General features: G+C 42.0%; 1 protein-coding gene and 1 long non-coding RNA gene across 2 annotated transcripts in view; one reads left to right on the forward strand and one right to left on the reverse strand.

Annotated features, from left to right (window-relative positions):
* Positions 1–15,643, reverse strand: part of LOC147874425 (uncharacterized) — a 99,375-nt gene that overhangs the window by 73,412 nt on the left and 10,320 nt on the right. The gene's annotated exons all lie outside the window — the stretch shown is intronic.
* On the forward strand, positions 1,511–3,940 carry LOC147874428 (uncharacterized). The gene is made up of 2 exons (XM_087344751.1): positions 1,511–1,527; positions 3,398–3,940. The coding sequence occupies exon 2, from the start codon at positions 3,466–3,468 to the stop codon at positions 3,892–3,894; it is 429 nt and encodes a 142-aa protein (XP_087200877.1). The 5' UTR covers positions 1,511–1,527; positions 3,398–3,465; the 3' UTR covers positions 3,895–3,940.

Consider the following 15,643-nt stretch of genomic DNA (forward strand, 5'->3'; position numbering starts at 1 on the left):
TGCTCTACACAAGGAAGTTAAATCAGCAACTAGGATGTGTCTTACTGAAGAACATTAGGAAAGAGCATGCAAATTGCAACAATGAAAATTAAATGTGATACTGAAAGCTGAATAAAGCTAAAGCAGTGTTAAATGTATTTTTTATAAATTACTATGATATTTTAATGTCCCCAGTCCAAGACTGTGGGATTTCATGTCAGTGACAACTTCAGATCAATTTATAAGATGTCACTAGCAAGATGGGATGTCTTAAAATTCAAGGTCGTGCAGACACATGTTCATGAATTTCTTATCTCATACCATCACACTGACAGTCCCGAGTTTCAGGCACACAAAGTTACAGCATAACAAAAGCATGCGAGTCACAGTGGCGAGTACGAATATGACTCGTTTTCTGTGTTGTAATGCTACAACCCAGAAGGCAGCCATCTTCATGTGACTCACAATTTATTTAACGATGCTGTCACTAGCTGAGACTATATAATGTCGAGTGAGAGGATGATAGTAAACAGAGAATTGGAAAACATGTGGACAGAAGTGATCATGGCCTAATTTAAGGAACTATCCAAGCATTTTCTGGAGGGACTGAGGAAAACCACAACAAGCCTTCGTCACGATAGCCAGTCTGCAGGCCAAGATCTGAACCCAGGACCTGCCAAACATGTAGCAGGAGTACTAACCATTCAACTATGATGTTTTGTGTGATTCACAAGATACAAACAATTTTATTACACATAATCAACTGGTTACCGTAGTAAACCGACGTTTCGGGAACAAACTCTGTCCCCATCTTCAGGGTTTGTTCCCGAAACGTCGGTTTTACGTGGGCAAGGAACTGAGACAATTGTCTGGATGTCGGATCTCGCGTGGTGGCAGATTTTGAGCAACTTCAATTCTATCTCCGATAATGACAATGACTTCGTGGATTCAAACTTGTTACCCTAAAATATGAAGCCAGCGAATGTGAACATTTGCCAAGTGAACTCTGAAAACCAGAGATGAGCTAAATGTGGAGCGGAGAATTTCCCGAAGCGATGCCTACCGACGCCAGTTCGCGTTCAGTTTCATCAAAATCCGTTCAGCGCTGTTGAGGGCAGCAAACCGAAAGTTCGCTACGCGGGGCATTCTCCTCCTGAGCCAGCTTTATCCACACAACCTACTTCCCTCGCCGGCCCGCGGTAAATTCGAGTAAAGATTCCTGTTAGTCCCCGGGTCTGGATTAATCGAGCAGGGCGAGTTATTAAGCGAACGACCAACATTCCGTAATTCTTTGGCAGGCCCAGCCCTCGCACAACGCCGAAGGCCAGATCACAAATAGCGGTCAAGGTCAGGGAACCGTCTCCATGGAAACAACCGACAGTCGGAGAGACCCAGAAAAACGACTGGCGGCATTTCTCAGGAGCTACAAGAAAGGAATTAGCACGTCTCTTGAGCAACTGACAGTTGCCTACACTTCCACGAAGGATCATCACCGCATTCCCCAGAAGCTGAGGTCCGAACTCCATCCGAATTAAATTCAGACACTGTGTAAGTCCCACGTATTGAGATTAAGCAGATGTAATATGAGAGCGCCCTCACAGCTCGCAACTCTGCCTCCTGTGATAACAGTTTCCTTATGATGTCATCGCCTGTAACGAGATCACGTGTGAGGTCGCACTCATAAAGAGAACGACATCACGCCACCTTCTTCGATATTATACATAAACTTCATGGTCCCAGGGCGCGTGAACTTGATCTTGTCTTGAGACTGAATAAAACTCTTCATATTATTATCTACAAACTGACAATCTTCAGCTATTTCAATCTGCCCGCCAATCCTACGAAATACTACCAACGTCTGAGGAAGCCGATTACCAACTTTACCTCAGGCACTTCCAAGCGTTTTACAACTGCACGACGCACCTTCACATTCTCCCGCCCGCAGTTCACAATCTTCTGTTTCCCGTCTCCTCTCTAACAACGAATGTTTCCTACTGTTTTGTATGGGTGTGAAACCCGGTCTTTCACTTCAAGCGAAAACACAGACTCGGGGTGTCTGAGAAGAGAGCGCTGAGGGTAATATCTGGACCCGAGACGGATGAAGTGACAAGAGCGAGGAGGAAACTGCGTTATAAGGAGATAAGAATTTCGTTCAGAATTTGACTAGCCGACCGACCGAGGGCTGAAGATGGACTCTGCTCCATGCAGCTCGTTCTGGTCAGACTTTTACATCGCCAAGGATGCTGCAATCAATAGGCGTTCGGTGTAACCCAGTTATCGGCAACGTAGTCTGAAATCGGTTGTCAGCTTTACTGCGGGGCGTGGTGGCAACTTAACTTTCACAGAATACATTTTTATACGCCAAGGAACGGGGTCCTGCTCGATGCCTGACAGTCACGAAATTTGCAGGACTCATAAGTTCACTGTCGCTTTCATAAATGCCAGACTTAACCCTCTAAATCCCAAAGCTCGCCTAATTAGACAAAAGTGGTTAGTTGTTTGCGTTTTTATAATACAATATAACGTCTTCTAGACTTAAACACGTCATGCAATGAATGGATTATTACCAGGTTTTTGCGATCTACTTGCCTAGAAACTGCACCAGCGTCTGACATGAGATATTTTCTCAACTCTTCTCTTATCTCGCCTCCTGCTCGAGATAAGGAGTGCGTGTTTGGTGGCGTTGTTTCCACGTCATTACTGAAGTGATAGAAAGTTTTTTCAGATTTTTACTAGGAATCCATCGCATAACAGGCGACTAATATCAAATCATCACATGTCTCCGGCAAAATGTTTATGTGTGTATAAAACACTCAAAATACTTGGCAAATCAACCCAAATGCATTTTCCGATACCCTTCCGGCACGACAAAGGCGATAATTGAATGTCTGTTCAGTTACGTTATTCTTTGCAACTTCATCAGATACGCGTCGAGACCCGATGCTTCGCCTGAAAGTTAGAAATGGTTCCCGGAAGGCACTCAGGACCCGGAAGATTAAAGTTATTTCCAATAATCACCTTCTTTGCCATACGCACCGACGTCGACCGCAATAAACTTGTAATTAGCGTCCACGATGGCTAAAAGAACGATAGAAAAGAAAGCTTTGTAGTTGAAAGAGATTGGCTCCAACGGCGTTCGGAAAATTCCATTTTATCCAAAATTCGTTTGAAATGCGTTGAAACTCTCGTTGCGTAGGTTCAGGCATGAGTTGAGGTACCAACTTGTTTCTTAGACACCTAAGAACCTCTTTCACGATTGGTGAAATATGACGCGCTGATATACGGTAAGCAAACGATAGTGAAGCGTAACTTTCGCCAGTCGCCATAAATCTGAAGGGAAAAAATTGTCAATCACTCAATAAGTGATATCGTACACAAAGAACACGCACACGAAAATGGGCGTATTTTCTCATTTCAGATGGAGACTGTAGAAAACGCTGGAAGTATATACGGGATTCATACAATCGATTTAAACGCAAAAGAAAAATGTCAACCGGATCAGCTGCACCACCGAAAAATTCTAAGTGGGATTTTTTCAAGAGACTCCAATTCTTAGAACCGGTTTCAACAGAAAGACCTACTGCATCTAATGTTGAGTCAGATTCAGCGGCAAACGCACAGTTTGAGACTCGGACTGAAAACAGCGAAGGTTGTCCAGATGAAGCATCGCAGTCCTCTGTACCACAGCCTCCACGACGAAAAAGACGCAACAACAATCATGATGATATTCTTGATAATCTCGTGCAACAGTTAAGTGCCAACACTGATACAGAAATTGAAGACGAAATTGCTTCATTTGGGAACCACGTAAAGGCTCCACGTTTGAAAATACAAGCTAACATTTTAAGTCACTATGAAGTGATTCAGATGGATATGCGAGGAGCAACATGGGATGTCCAACCCAAGTTCATCTGAGGTATCAGCACATTCTCCTATAAGAACTGCCTCGACCCCCGAACCAACCAACATCACTGAATGAAGACAATTGTCATTACATTTGTGACATAATTAGTAATAATACAATATAAGAAACTTAACCGTAACGTGAGCGACAGTTTTTGTTGTTTGTATGTTTTTCCTATTAAACTCAGTGCGTAACCAAACTGCTTTTGATTCAATCTGAAATAACTCCTGAAACTTTCTTCTTCTAATGATAAATGATTCTTTATTAACAGACAGAAAGATCCTTCTTCGCGTCTGGTTTTGAATATTGAACTCGTAGGTTTTCTTTCTTTCTTTCTTTCTTTCTTTCGCAACAAATAACACAGCAACACATCTTCTTCTTCTTCTTCGAGTAACCTTTTTAGAAGCATTTTTATACTCATTTTTCACAGAATATGTGCACGCGTCTCAACAAAACAAACACTTTGCCGCATGTCTCGGTCGTCACCTCAAAAGTGAGTGGCGGGAAGCTGCGATGAGTCCGTCTCTGTCGCGTGCAGCCAAATTGTACCTTAAGAAGACCCCATAAATATAACTGCAGGTGGTACATATAGTTACCACTGTGCTTCAAAGAGTTAAATGCATCTAAAAATATTTGAGACACGACCTGCAGTTTAACATTCCGTGATAAGAGAACTTTTCCATCACAGTGATCGTGTCGACAGCCATAAAATGCAGACGTCCTCTTCAGGAAATTCTGCCACGAGCTCTCGTACCGGATCCTGCCTGAAGCAAGAAATCGCCGCGTGAACCAATTACTTAGGTCAAGGCCAGCGGAAATCAGGCAGAGCCGTGCGTGAGACGACGCAGCTGCGATAATGATAAAACCTCCTCGTGATTATCTTTTTACAATTCAACGGATTACACAGCGTCGAATGAGAGGAAGACAATGAATAATGAATTAGAAAGGATGTGGAAGGAAGCGGTCGTGGCCTAATTTACGGTACCATCCCGGAATTTGCCTGAAGGGGCTGAGATAGCCGGGCTCTGAGCCGAGATTTTAACCCGGCACCTGCCGAACACGAAGCAGGCCTTTAACAGAACCCCGAGGATCAACAGAATCCTCCGTCTGTCCTAGTGCCAAGCCACACGGATCCAGTCCACGTACTCGCAACTTATTTCCATAAAACCAACCTCAATGGTATCCCCCATCTCCTTCTTGATCTTGCAAGTTGTCACTTTGCCAGAAACATCCTTGCTGTAAGTGAGATTTCAGCTTCTCACAGCGGCAAGTAATCTAGTAGAAACTGGCCGACGTTTCAGAGGTGCTTATTACCTACCATCATCAGGGCGATGAGTGCCCAATGATGCAGGAAGTAAGCACCTCTGAAACGTCGGTCAGTTTCTACTGTATTATACGGCGCGACATCCCGGAGAATTTTCGTCTTAATATTGCAACTCTGACACCAGATTCAATCGACCTACGAGTCCAGTCCGTCGAAACCTTTCACTGCATCAGCACAGCTGAGTGCGATGATGAAACCATTAATTCATTTTATGCCAAGTACCCAATGTTTCATGCTTTTCAACACAAAGCATTCGTCCAAAACGCAAAATGTAGGCGTTTGTGACACTGCATAAATGCCACTGACCAAGTTTCGCGTCGTAAATAATCCAAACACAAGAGAATTATTGAACATACATTAACTTGGAAACATCCAAGTTTCCCAATTAAAATCTGAGGGCCCACAAAATTGAGCCATCGTAGGTTTAGCTTCATGAAAATCTGTAGCCATTATTCAGTCTTTGTATAAATGTATTCAAATACATTAGGACTGTTCTCGTCACGTTATGAGCTCTAGATTTGACTGCGAAACAAACTATAGAACAGAATGCTTCTTGACAATGTAATAGTCGCTGGGCTATTCAAGAAATCTGACTTCTGGAAAAGTATTCTTGACTTCCGTGGTTTGCCCTATTAGATCACAGCGCATGGAGCATTATATTTGTTATTGACGCTGAGAACCAAGCAACGAACAGGCATCGACGCGCGGCTTGGGAACTGGGCGCTGTGGAATGGGGTTCGTACTCGGCAGGTTACTGGTTTGAATCCAAGCCTGTATGCTCTGCTGTTGTACTTAGTTACTGTGTTTTATGCGGAAACTCTGGATAATAAAGACAGGTGGATGGACTTTCGGACAGGTAGATAGATAGAGATCTGCTCTGCCATAATCTTAAGCTCAGAGGGGGTTCGAAACATTTATTACATGAATAACCATCCCCTCATACATAAAAAGTAAAGATCGAAAGAGGTGTGTTATACATCTAACGCACAGTAAATTTTATTTCAACGACAATTAACATGAAACACCCTGTTTCAGCTCAACCTTCTTTTAAATGGGGGTGGAGTCGCATAGCGTGTGTCACCAAGCAAGCTACCACAGCTGCAGTTTTAGTAAGTTCACTGTGACAAGAAATTCAGGAACGCTAAAATTGTTGAAATAACACGCACGTTGCATTCTGCATTCATGGTCAGTTGCATCGTAACTCAGTAAAGTCCCAAAATTTAAAAAGTTTGCCTGCCGCATTTGAACGTTAAACAGTGAACGAAAGTTCTGACAGCGTACAGAAGTAAAACGCCTGTCGTCATAACCGGTTCTTTTTAAATTCTAAATTACGCATGTCTTTTGAAAATCAGCCTCGAGCACGTGATAAAATAACTCCACCCCACAAAGTATTCTTGTACCCAATCGGTAATAGTCGCCACAAACCTGTAATTAGATCACGTGGCTAATAAAATATGCTCGGTACGGAATGATTTTCTGGATATGGACACTTGTTCTCGAGTCTTAGCTCTGCCTTCTTCTTCTTCTTTTTATCTTGAAGTTTCATTTTCACTTCTCGGCCTCTTAATGCCGGGTCCACACTGACGCTCACTGCCATAACATAACAGCGGAAGGCGAAAATGTGGACCCAGGTTTGTGCCCGAAATATTCAACACAGTAATGTCAACGAAATTGACCATGTTTCGCACCCATACCACACAACAGGCAAAATTAGTATTTTGTATACTTTAATCTTCAGGTTCTTAGAAATCAGACGGGAAGACAAAATATTTTGAACTGAGAAGTAGCAAGCATTTCCGGAATTTAATCTCCTCCTAACTTCCTCGTGAGCATCATTTTGAATCGTTATTGTTTTTCCCAAGTATTTGAACTTTGTCGCACTTTCAAAGGACTTATTAGCCTCCTTAATGTCTGTCGCGTACATCGCGGCTATTGGGAGGTTTCGGTTGTCGAATGTCAGAACGCAGATCCGTGGAAAATCCACACATGGAACGAGAGGTAAGATCACAATTATTATTGTGTTCCCTCTTGTTTCAGCTCCATCTTTTCCTATTCTCCTTCCCTGTTTCTTCTCCGTACATTTTATTCGTTCGCCGTTATCTGTCTCTGTTTTCCAATGAAACGATTCGAATTCAAAAGAAAAGTTACACAAATAGAAAAGGCATCGCTTACGCCCCACATTTCTGACTACGGTTTACGCCGAGCTCATAAGGAAGTCGGCGTCCGCTGAATTTCCAAGATGATATACAAAGTATATAAGTAACGCCTCCGTCAATCCGGATTGGGGCCTCTTTCAGGCTACTAGCTACGAACTGGGCGTTCGGGCTTCAATTCTTGGCAGGACGGGGGTTTCCTTCCCTTTGCCACAATGTCTGGGGACAACCTAGAATCTAGGTGAAGTTATTATAGGTCCATTAACCTAATTAACCAATCAGAGATTGTAAGAAAAAGTAAATTCTACAGCATCTTCTATGTCACTTTAAATTTACCATGAAACATAAGAGTAAGTTGAAGGATAATATTAAAATGGATTGTAATGAAGTTAAATGTTAGAGAGTGGGTTGAATTTGAATAAGGATAATCTTGTGAAGGCGGTGATGAACCTTTGGATTCAATGAAAGGCGGTGGATTTCTTGAGTGAGTAAGTTGCTATCGGATTCCGATGAAGGACTCTGATCCATGCAAAACAGAAATTAAAAAGTAGGAACAAGAAATAGACACAGCTTATAGCCCTTTTAGTGCAAAAGAATTTGGAATGTAATCGCAATAAACCTTCGTTAGACTCCCGTCTTTTGTTTAGATAGTTCTAGAAGATTTCCGGTTATGTGAAAAATGTGCAGTAGAAGCCCGTACTGACGATGGTTTTGAAGTGGCAGGCTCTAAGCCTCTTTCACAGTCAAAAGTTCTCTCCAGATGACCAATATTCATGGGCTGGTAATCATTATATCATATATTAATTATGAACCGAAAAGTTGAGTCATTATAAAATGGCATCGTTAAAGAATATTAACTTAAAATTCAAAGGAAGGCGACTGTCTTTTGGATATTTTGTCATGCCGTCTGGCATTAATTAATTTCTTTATTTACTGAGACGAGACAACAGATTTCCCGCGAATAAACTTTGTGTTGTTGGACCAAAAATGACCATTTGCTAATTACACGCCATAATGAATTATGCTTATAGTTAAACACGTGCAAATTAATATACGTCGTCATTACATCCGCTGTACGAACAGGAAGTGGAAGTGTTGACACGCGCGCTATCTGTGTCTGCGAGCTAAAACTAGCTGCGTGCATGGTCTACATCAACATTCTCCTGCCATCTGGCGGACGAGGAACTTCGGGACGTTATTGATTTTTCTGCGCTTGAGGAAGGAAAGGTGGAGGATGACGACTGTGTCCTTGGTTGCAGCGCCGATCAGTGGTCAATCCAGAACGAAAGAAATTTCGTTCTTACCGCCGTGAGAACTTTAGATTCTGCTGGTGTCCTCGAAGAAATGAAACTGTTCTGTCTTGTAACACAATGGACTCGGGCCGGAATAAATGATGTGTTATGTTAACCACGTCCTGGTTAGTGGCGCATTCTGGTGAGGTATTGTCCAGGTTCGAGGCAGTTATAAGACGTGAAGTCTTCTTTCAGGCCCGGCTTACGATCTGTTAAGCTGATTCTGTATTTGATTTTATCTCGGAAACATGAATTGAGTTCCCCCTTTGATTAGAGCTGTATCATTTTCCTGTTACTCTGTATGTGCCTTAACGAAATTCAATTTTGTGTATTTTGTGGTAATATTTTGTGCTTATTCATTAAAATACCTAAAAATACCGTGAATAAATAAACACATCTGTTAACTGAAAGCACGGCATTTGAAGAGGTTGTGAAACCGTTCCCTTCTTCTTTGTAGATTGTTGCCAAGGTGGGTTTGGGTTCGATGAAGGGATTTATGAGACTCTTTTGCTGGGTTCACGGGGTTTAATTAAAGATCGCCTCAGCTGAGGCTTTAGTTATTTATTTTCAGGTGAAAAACAAGTTGACAAACAAGTTACAGAAAAAGACTCCGGACACTGCAATTTCCCACGATGAGGCGCAGGGGAGGACTGGGAGGGGACCTTGAGACACGATGCACGTGCACTGAAAACAGGGGATCCGGACATAAGGGCTATAGCGATCTAATCAGCGCTGAACGTGGCAACGCTCAGCTACTTAATAAGTGCGTAGAAAAACTTACGAACTACGACTCGTAATTAAAGGACGGTGCAATCTGTAACGATCTGCTATGCATATTATTCCTGACTCACGGCGAAAGATTTGACCTCGGCAGTTCTGACCTCTGTAGAAGTCTGAGGGTTGTAAATCTGTGGCTTCAAACCGACGCTGCTTGATGCCTCCATCGTCAGGGCGATAAGACGACGTGATGATGGAGGCAGGAGGGACCTCCTACCAGACTTCGCGGCGCTACAACGCAGAAGACGGGCGTCTTCGTACTCCCCGCCGTGAGAACGTATTCTAGCTGAGAAAACATTTTCCTTATGCTCTGCGCGCACTACCAAGGTCAAAGCTTTTCTCGTAACTGGCGACAAATCTCCCACAACATTTTCCGATTTAACGGGCTGTTCTCCATTTAGGTTTCTCCGGTCACGGAGCACGGAACACTACGTCTGTGTGTACGTGCTCCATCACGCTCTAAATTTATTTAATTATTTGACTGTACTTTGTAGAAGCTTCATTAAGTTACATCGCAGTAAATTTTACACGTTATTATTTTGAATATTCGTGTTGCATTGAAGTAACGAAGACGACAGTGCATAATTGTTATGATACTTTGACATTCGGTCACAAATTGTCCGGATTTTTTATAAGCATACATTTATTTTAATTCGTACATCGAATCTAATAAAAGTGACATAGAAGTCTAGTAACGCGAATACACGTCCACCAACACAACACGAGCAAGTCTTTCGCGGATGAATCTTAACTTTAATTACTGCACAAAAACACGCAGTACGCCTCTGACCTTGAAATTGAGACTAACCGTAAATGTACAGAGGTCAGGACAAAAGCAAAATCAAACACGGAAAAAGCTAATTTTGTTCTTAAACGAATTGAAAAGGGAAGTCATCAAGACGCCGCCTGAGATATTTACTGTAACTAAAATGCATTCGTAATTACCGTGGCACAAAGCACGAAACTTTCTCTGAACTCTTTCGAATTTGGATGATTCCGTTGTCGTAATGGAGTTCCAATTTCGACCGCACAAAACAGAAACAAACTCTCAGAGACAGAATCGAAACAGACGCCACGAGGAATTGATAAAGATGAGGCAATGAAATGTATCAAAGGCGACATTTTAAGCCCCTGAAAATATGACGTCAGGTGGACTTAAAACACAGCTCTCAGTCCAGTATCTTTTATACCATTTTACAATTCATAATTTCAGTTAATACTAACAATTTATCTCGTAAATAATGACAGAAGTTTTAGCAACATCAATTTCAAAACAACATTTACACAGAATCAAATACGATGTACTAAGTACTAAGATTTGTGTTCATCCATCGCTCAGCGTTTCAGGAGCTCGCTTTGTTTCTAGGATATTGAACGACAGAGAAACAGCTGTACTGAATACATTGCACCACAATTAGAACACACGAGAATTATGTTTAAAAACACACGAAGGTTTGCTCCTAATATAATAGTCAATGCTCATCACAATTTGCTATGCGAGTGCGACGTAGGAGACCTTGGTAGCACGAGATGAAAACGAGGTGATGGTGGCGCCTCTTGTGGAACTGGGAGGAGTCTGGAGTAAGGCGCTCGGTTTTATTTACGTGTTTTTGGTAGTCGCCGTGAAGGTATTTTTACATTTAATTTACTCTAAAGAGAAATATTATAAATTGCGTAATTTTAATGTGATTTGTATTGATACTGCTGGAATAAATTGTGTTAACTGGACAAAGTTAAAATTAACATTTTACTGGACGGTAAAGAGGCTAATTGCACTTTCGAAACAAATATATTTTTGTTGAAAAAAACAACATTTCAGACGCTGGCTCTGCTTACATTATCCTGTAACACTAGAAAAACTCACTGGATGCAGCTCGTCTCAATCCCCAGGAAATATCCAAAAACATGCATCAAGTTAACAACAAAACTTCGTGATGATGAATTGTTGAAGGCGTAGCCCCTCTGCTCTGTGTTCTGGACGTCCTGTGCTCAAGAATTGGACTGCGGATGAGCTGTCCTGGTTTTTGTTAGTTCCTCCAGGTACCTGCAAGCGTAGTACCTTCCGATAAATCACAGATTTACGTACATCATTTTCACAGAATGTCAAAATTCAACTTGAGCTAGTGATGACACGAGTTACCTGAAACCTTTTGATGAACATTAAGCCCTCCATTCCACAATTCTTATACGTGACGTTAAGGCAAATGTTAGTGATAAAAGTCGAGTTAAGTGACTCATGTATAGTTAGAGAAATTATTATAAGAATGAATATTTCAGACATTAAATTTCAGAAACTGGATCCAGGCACTGCTATTACTACAGACACGTGAATAATTTCGGAAAGATTCAGAAAATCTCTTCGGTTAACATTCAACACGTGACATCGCTAACATGAAAATAAATTTAAGGTTGCTAGGTTACAGGTTCAGACTGAAATGGCAGGATTTGTAAGAGGGAACTTCTTGAAAAGCTAAATACTGAATGCATTTGAAGCTGTGAACGAGGGCTTGGTGACCAGGAAATTATTTAAAATTATCAGGTTCATCCTGTTTGGCCAAGGAACGATGCATCCCCATAATTTCTAAATTACCAGATTCACGAATACAACTCTGTGGTCACACAACAGAGGTTTAACAGAAGTTTGTATCATCACACTTCCGTTGCTTGGCCAAAATATCAAAACGTTCTTTCATCATTCCGAGCATTTTTGGTCACCCTGTCAAATTTTTCAATTCTGTACATTCATGAAAGCAAATAATTGACACTTTTATAAGTGCCACAGAGTGTCACAATTAAGAAACCAAAACAATCCCCCTCGTCTGTGTTTTTTAAAGACCACCCATTAGTCTCATCGTATCCGTCCGCGAGTAATTGTCCAAATTACCCGAACCATGTTAATCAAAATCGATGAATCACAACTTCGTAAAATACTGCCCGGACATTTCCATTATAATTTCCACGTCACTTATGTGCATAAGTCGACTCTCCTATTCAAATCCTCACAACCTGGAGAAAATAAGACAGACGAACACGTGTCAATAGGCGACGCGAAATAACATTGAAACGTTTAAAGGACAATTAACTTGGGCAAATCACGAATCATAACCGCACACAGACGAAACAGTGTGACCAAAATGGACGGATTTCCGTCAAAGTAAAACCTAAAACCAATTTCGGGCGTGCATCGTTCTTTGTTTCACCCGCTCGCCACGTTGAGGCACAGGAAATGAGCGGGACCTGTAACAAACAAACAAACAAACAAACAAAACGACTTCTGTAAGAACGGCTCAACAATCATACATTGGAAGTAAGAACACGAACTCAGAAAACTTACCTGTGCTGTTCGTTGACTCCGTGACTCATCTCTTCTGCTGTGCGCATGCGCAGAGTTCAGTAGCCATTTATGATTGCTCATTGCAGTTGTCCGTTTTGACAAGCGCAACTTCGAAGCGACACGACTGCAGGCCATCCACTTCGGCGAACGAAAACGCACACTAAAATTTATCGAGCTTTTACGACGTCGCAATAAGATCGGAAATGAAACGAGAACACGAAATTCAGATTTGTCGCGCTGGAATGACGGTTCACTGAATCGAAGAACGAAACGTCGGAAACGAGGACCAAACAACGTCGAACCTCTCACCCACCTTTATTCTGTCACTTACCTTTACGCCCGTGCAAGGAGTTCGCCTTCCTGAAAAAAATAACAGCGACACGGATTCGCGGCCCGGAACAACACACGAAACTCCTAATTTGTTCAAACCAAAGCGCGTTATTACGTCGGCGAAGTTTTCGTCGTGCAAAATCCTAACTCCGGCGCCAATTCCGCGATTCTCGCGGACAAACGAAACGCAAAATGTTCGTGTAACTGATCTGCGTTCGATAACGCTGAATTACGCTTTCTTAAGAAAAAACACAATCGATGTCTTTCTCTAACGTCGAATAACCTGTAATTCAGTTCACAGAATAAAACACACAACAAAACATAATATTTCTCTTCAGAATTCCTGACAATAAATAACCTTACAGATTCAGACAAATCTTTCAGCACTGAAGCGAAAGACTGAAGAACCAAAATACGTATTTTGGCTTTACTGAATCTTTTTCCTTGCAATGCGATTTGTTCACAGGAAGAGAATGCAAAAGTTCTTTTTGTCTGTCTCTCCTTCTCGCATTGATTTCATTGGTCGTGCCGACCGAACCTGTCAAGTTGTGCACCCTGTGATAAAAAAAAACACACAGAAATATCAAACCCTCCTAACTGAACGTCCATTGCCATGGACACAAAAGCTAAGTGCACGCGACCTAACTTGGGCACCTATCGGGGAGGGCAGGGAGGACACTTACAAACTATAAAAAAAGTATAAAGTGCACAGGGTTGCCAACTTGACCTTAACCTAACATTCCCTCAGTCGTGGCGGGCGCCGCGTCAAATACAAGTTGCCTGGCACGGACCGACGTGGTTATCGTTGGCAACCTGGAGCCTGGCCGCTCTGATAAGACCGTGCCGATGCTATGGCGTACAAGATCTGCCGCGAGCACCCAGCCCATCCTCCAGCGGATGGGTCCTCGTCCACTAGGGGTTCGGCCGACACTGGTTTTTTCTCTTAACTTTACTGTTTGCGCGTTGCTCCTCTTGCCATGGTCCCTGGTTCGAAGTCTCTCGCTGGCACAACACAACACAACACAACCACAAATACTCAGAGGGCCGCTTCACTCACACACAGACTTTACACTCTTTCGAAACTCTGAGCCAATCTTTACTGAACACTAAACACTTCGAAATCCCTGACGAGCAAATATTCTCTTATATTTCCTGGTTTATCGAAAATCTTACCGCAATGACCAGAGCCTGCCTGCCTGTAATACACCGCGCGATATAACTACGAAATTTCGACATGTCTGTTAGTTCGCGATGAATGCGTGCGCCATCGAATTCGGCAAGTTATATGATCGTGTAACATGGCCTTTTAGTGTGAGAACATCACAGCCATAAACAAATCAATATGGTTAAGATTGGCTGGGCATTTAGACAGCATACATAACACGTTGCGTATAAAATATAAGCTGTGGGGGGGGGGAGGCTCTTCAATGGACAGACAACCAATTTTAAAAAGATTTGTTGCTGATGTCTGCAAATCTCAATTTAACAATAACAAAACAGTTTTGGTTTTCCGTGCTCCGTCCACCACTGGTTGCATTCATAAGCTCCTCTGATCAAAAACCTCCTCTTTGCTTGGTTTCGTGATTTTATTCAGTTTCACATAGCGAAGACGGCCGTCCGATGTTTGGTCAAAATGAATTATTTAAAGTTTTGATTCCGGGTCCATGGAATCATCTTTTCTAGCACAGAACAAATTAGAAAACTAAGGCAACGCCTACATAAGTTCATACTCTACAATAACTGAAATTATTCTCGACTCGAAGCATGATGATATAACAACGATGTATCAGTTGAAGGAGTTTCATTTATTTTATTCTTTCCTGTGATTACATCAAGAAGGCCACGCCCAAGGAATTTGAAACCTAGCAGAAAACTTTGACACGGAAACACGTGACACGAGCTAAGGGGCCTCGGAGTGGAGGAGAATATTATTAAAACGGAGTTAAGATCCGAATTTAAGTTAAATGGTTCGGACTAGGAGTAGAATTTCGGTTTTTCTGGTGACGAGAATTAACTTCCGTGTTCTTTTGTGGCAGTGAATTTCCAGAGAACGTTGTAATGTATGAAGACGTGGAAGAGAATCGAGAAGTTGGAACAGGGACAGAGAGCCTCAGCGTCGAGATGTAAATTAATTAAGAGCTCTTATTGATATGTCAGGATAACATAACACCTGATGTGGAAGCTGTGTTCAACATTTGCAAACTTCACTGTGGTAATCCTGACCGAAACTTCAGAACAAAACACATTAAATAGAAGGTTCTGTCCAACTACCCATCACAAGTAACATATTTAGCGACATTTTTAATATTATCATACTACTCTTTATAATATTCCTTGAATTTGTGAGTGGGGACGCCTTTGGTCCCATTTATTTACTGTCGTGATTTCGACTGAAGTTCATTCTTAAGCTCTTTCACGAAACGAAATTTAAAATTTGTCTACATTCAAAGAAGCAACGGATGGCAGGGGCACACGAGAACGTACAAATCATGAAAAGTTAGTGTTCGCCGGCCATGCACACAGAAGGAAAGAATTATTAGGTTTATTAGT

This window comes from Zootermopsis nevadensis, unplaced genomic scaffold (assembly GCF_977971745.1).
Source record: "Zootermopsis nevadensis isolate Lab colony 2312 unplaced genomic scaffold, Znev_1.0 Znev_ptg000008l, whole genome shotgun sequence".
In the NCBI taxonomy this organism is placed as follows: Eukaryota; Metazoa; Arthropoda; class Insecta; order Blattodea; family Termopsidae; genus Zootermopsis; species Zootermopsis nevadensis.

Excerpts from the sequence above, each read along its gene's own strand:
- LOC147874428 (XM_087344751.1), top strand. The coding sequence starts at position 3,466 with ATGTCAACCGGATCAGCTGCACCACCGAAAAATTCTAAGTGGGATTTT.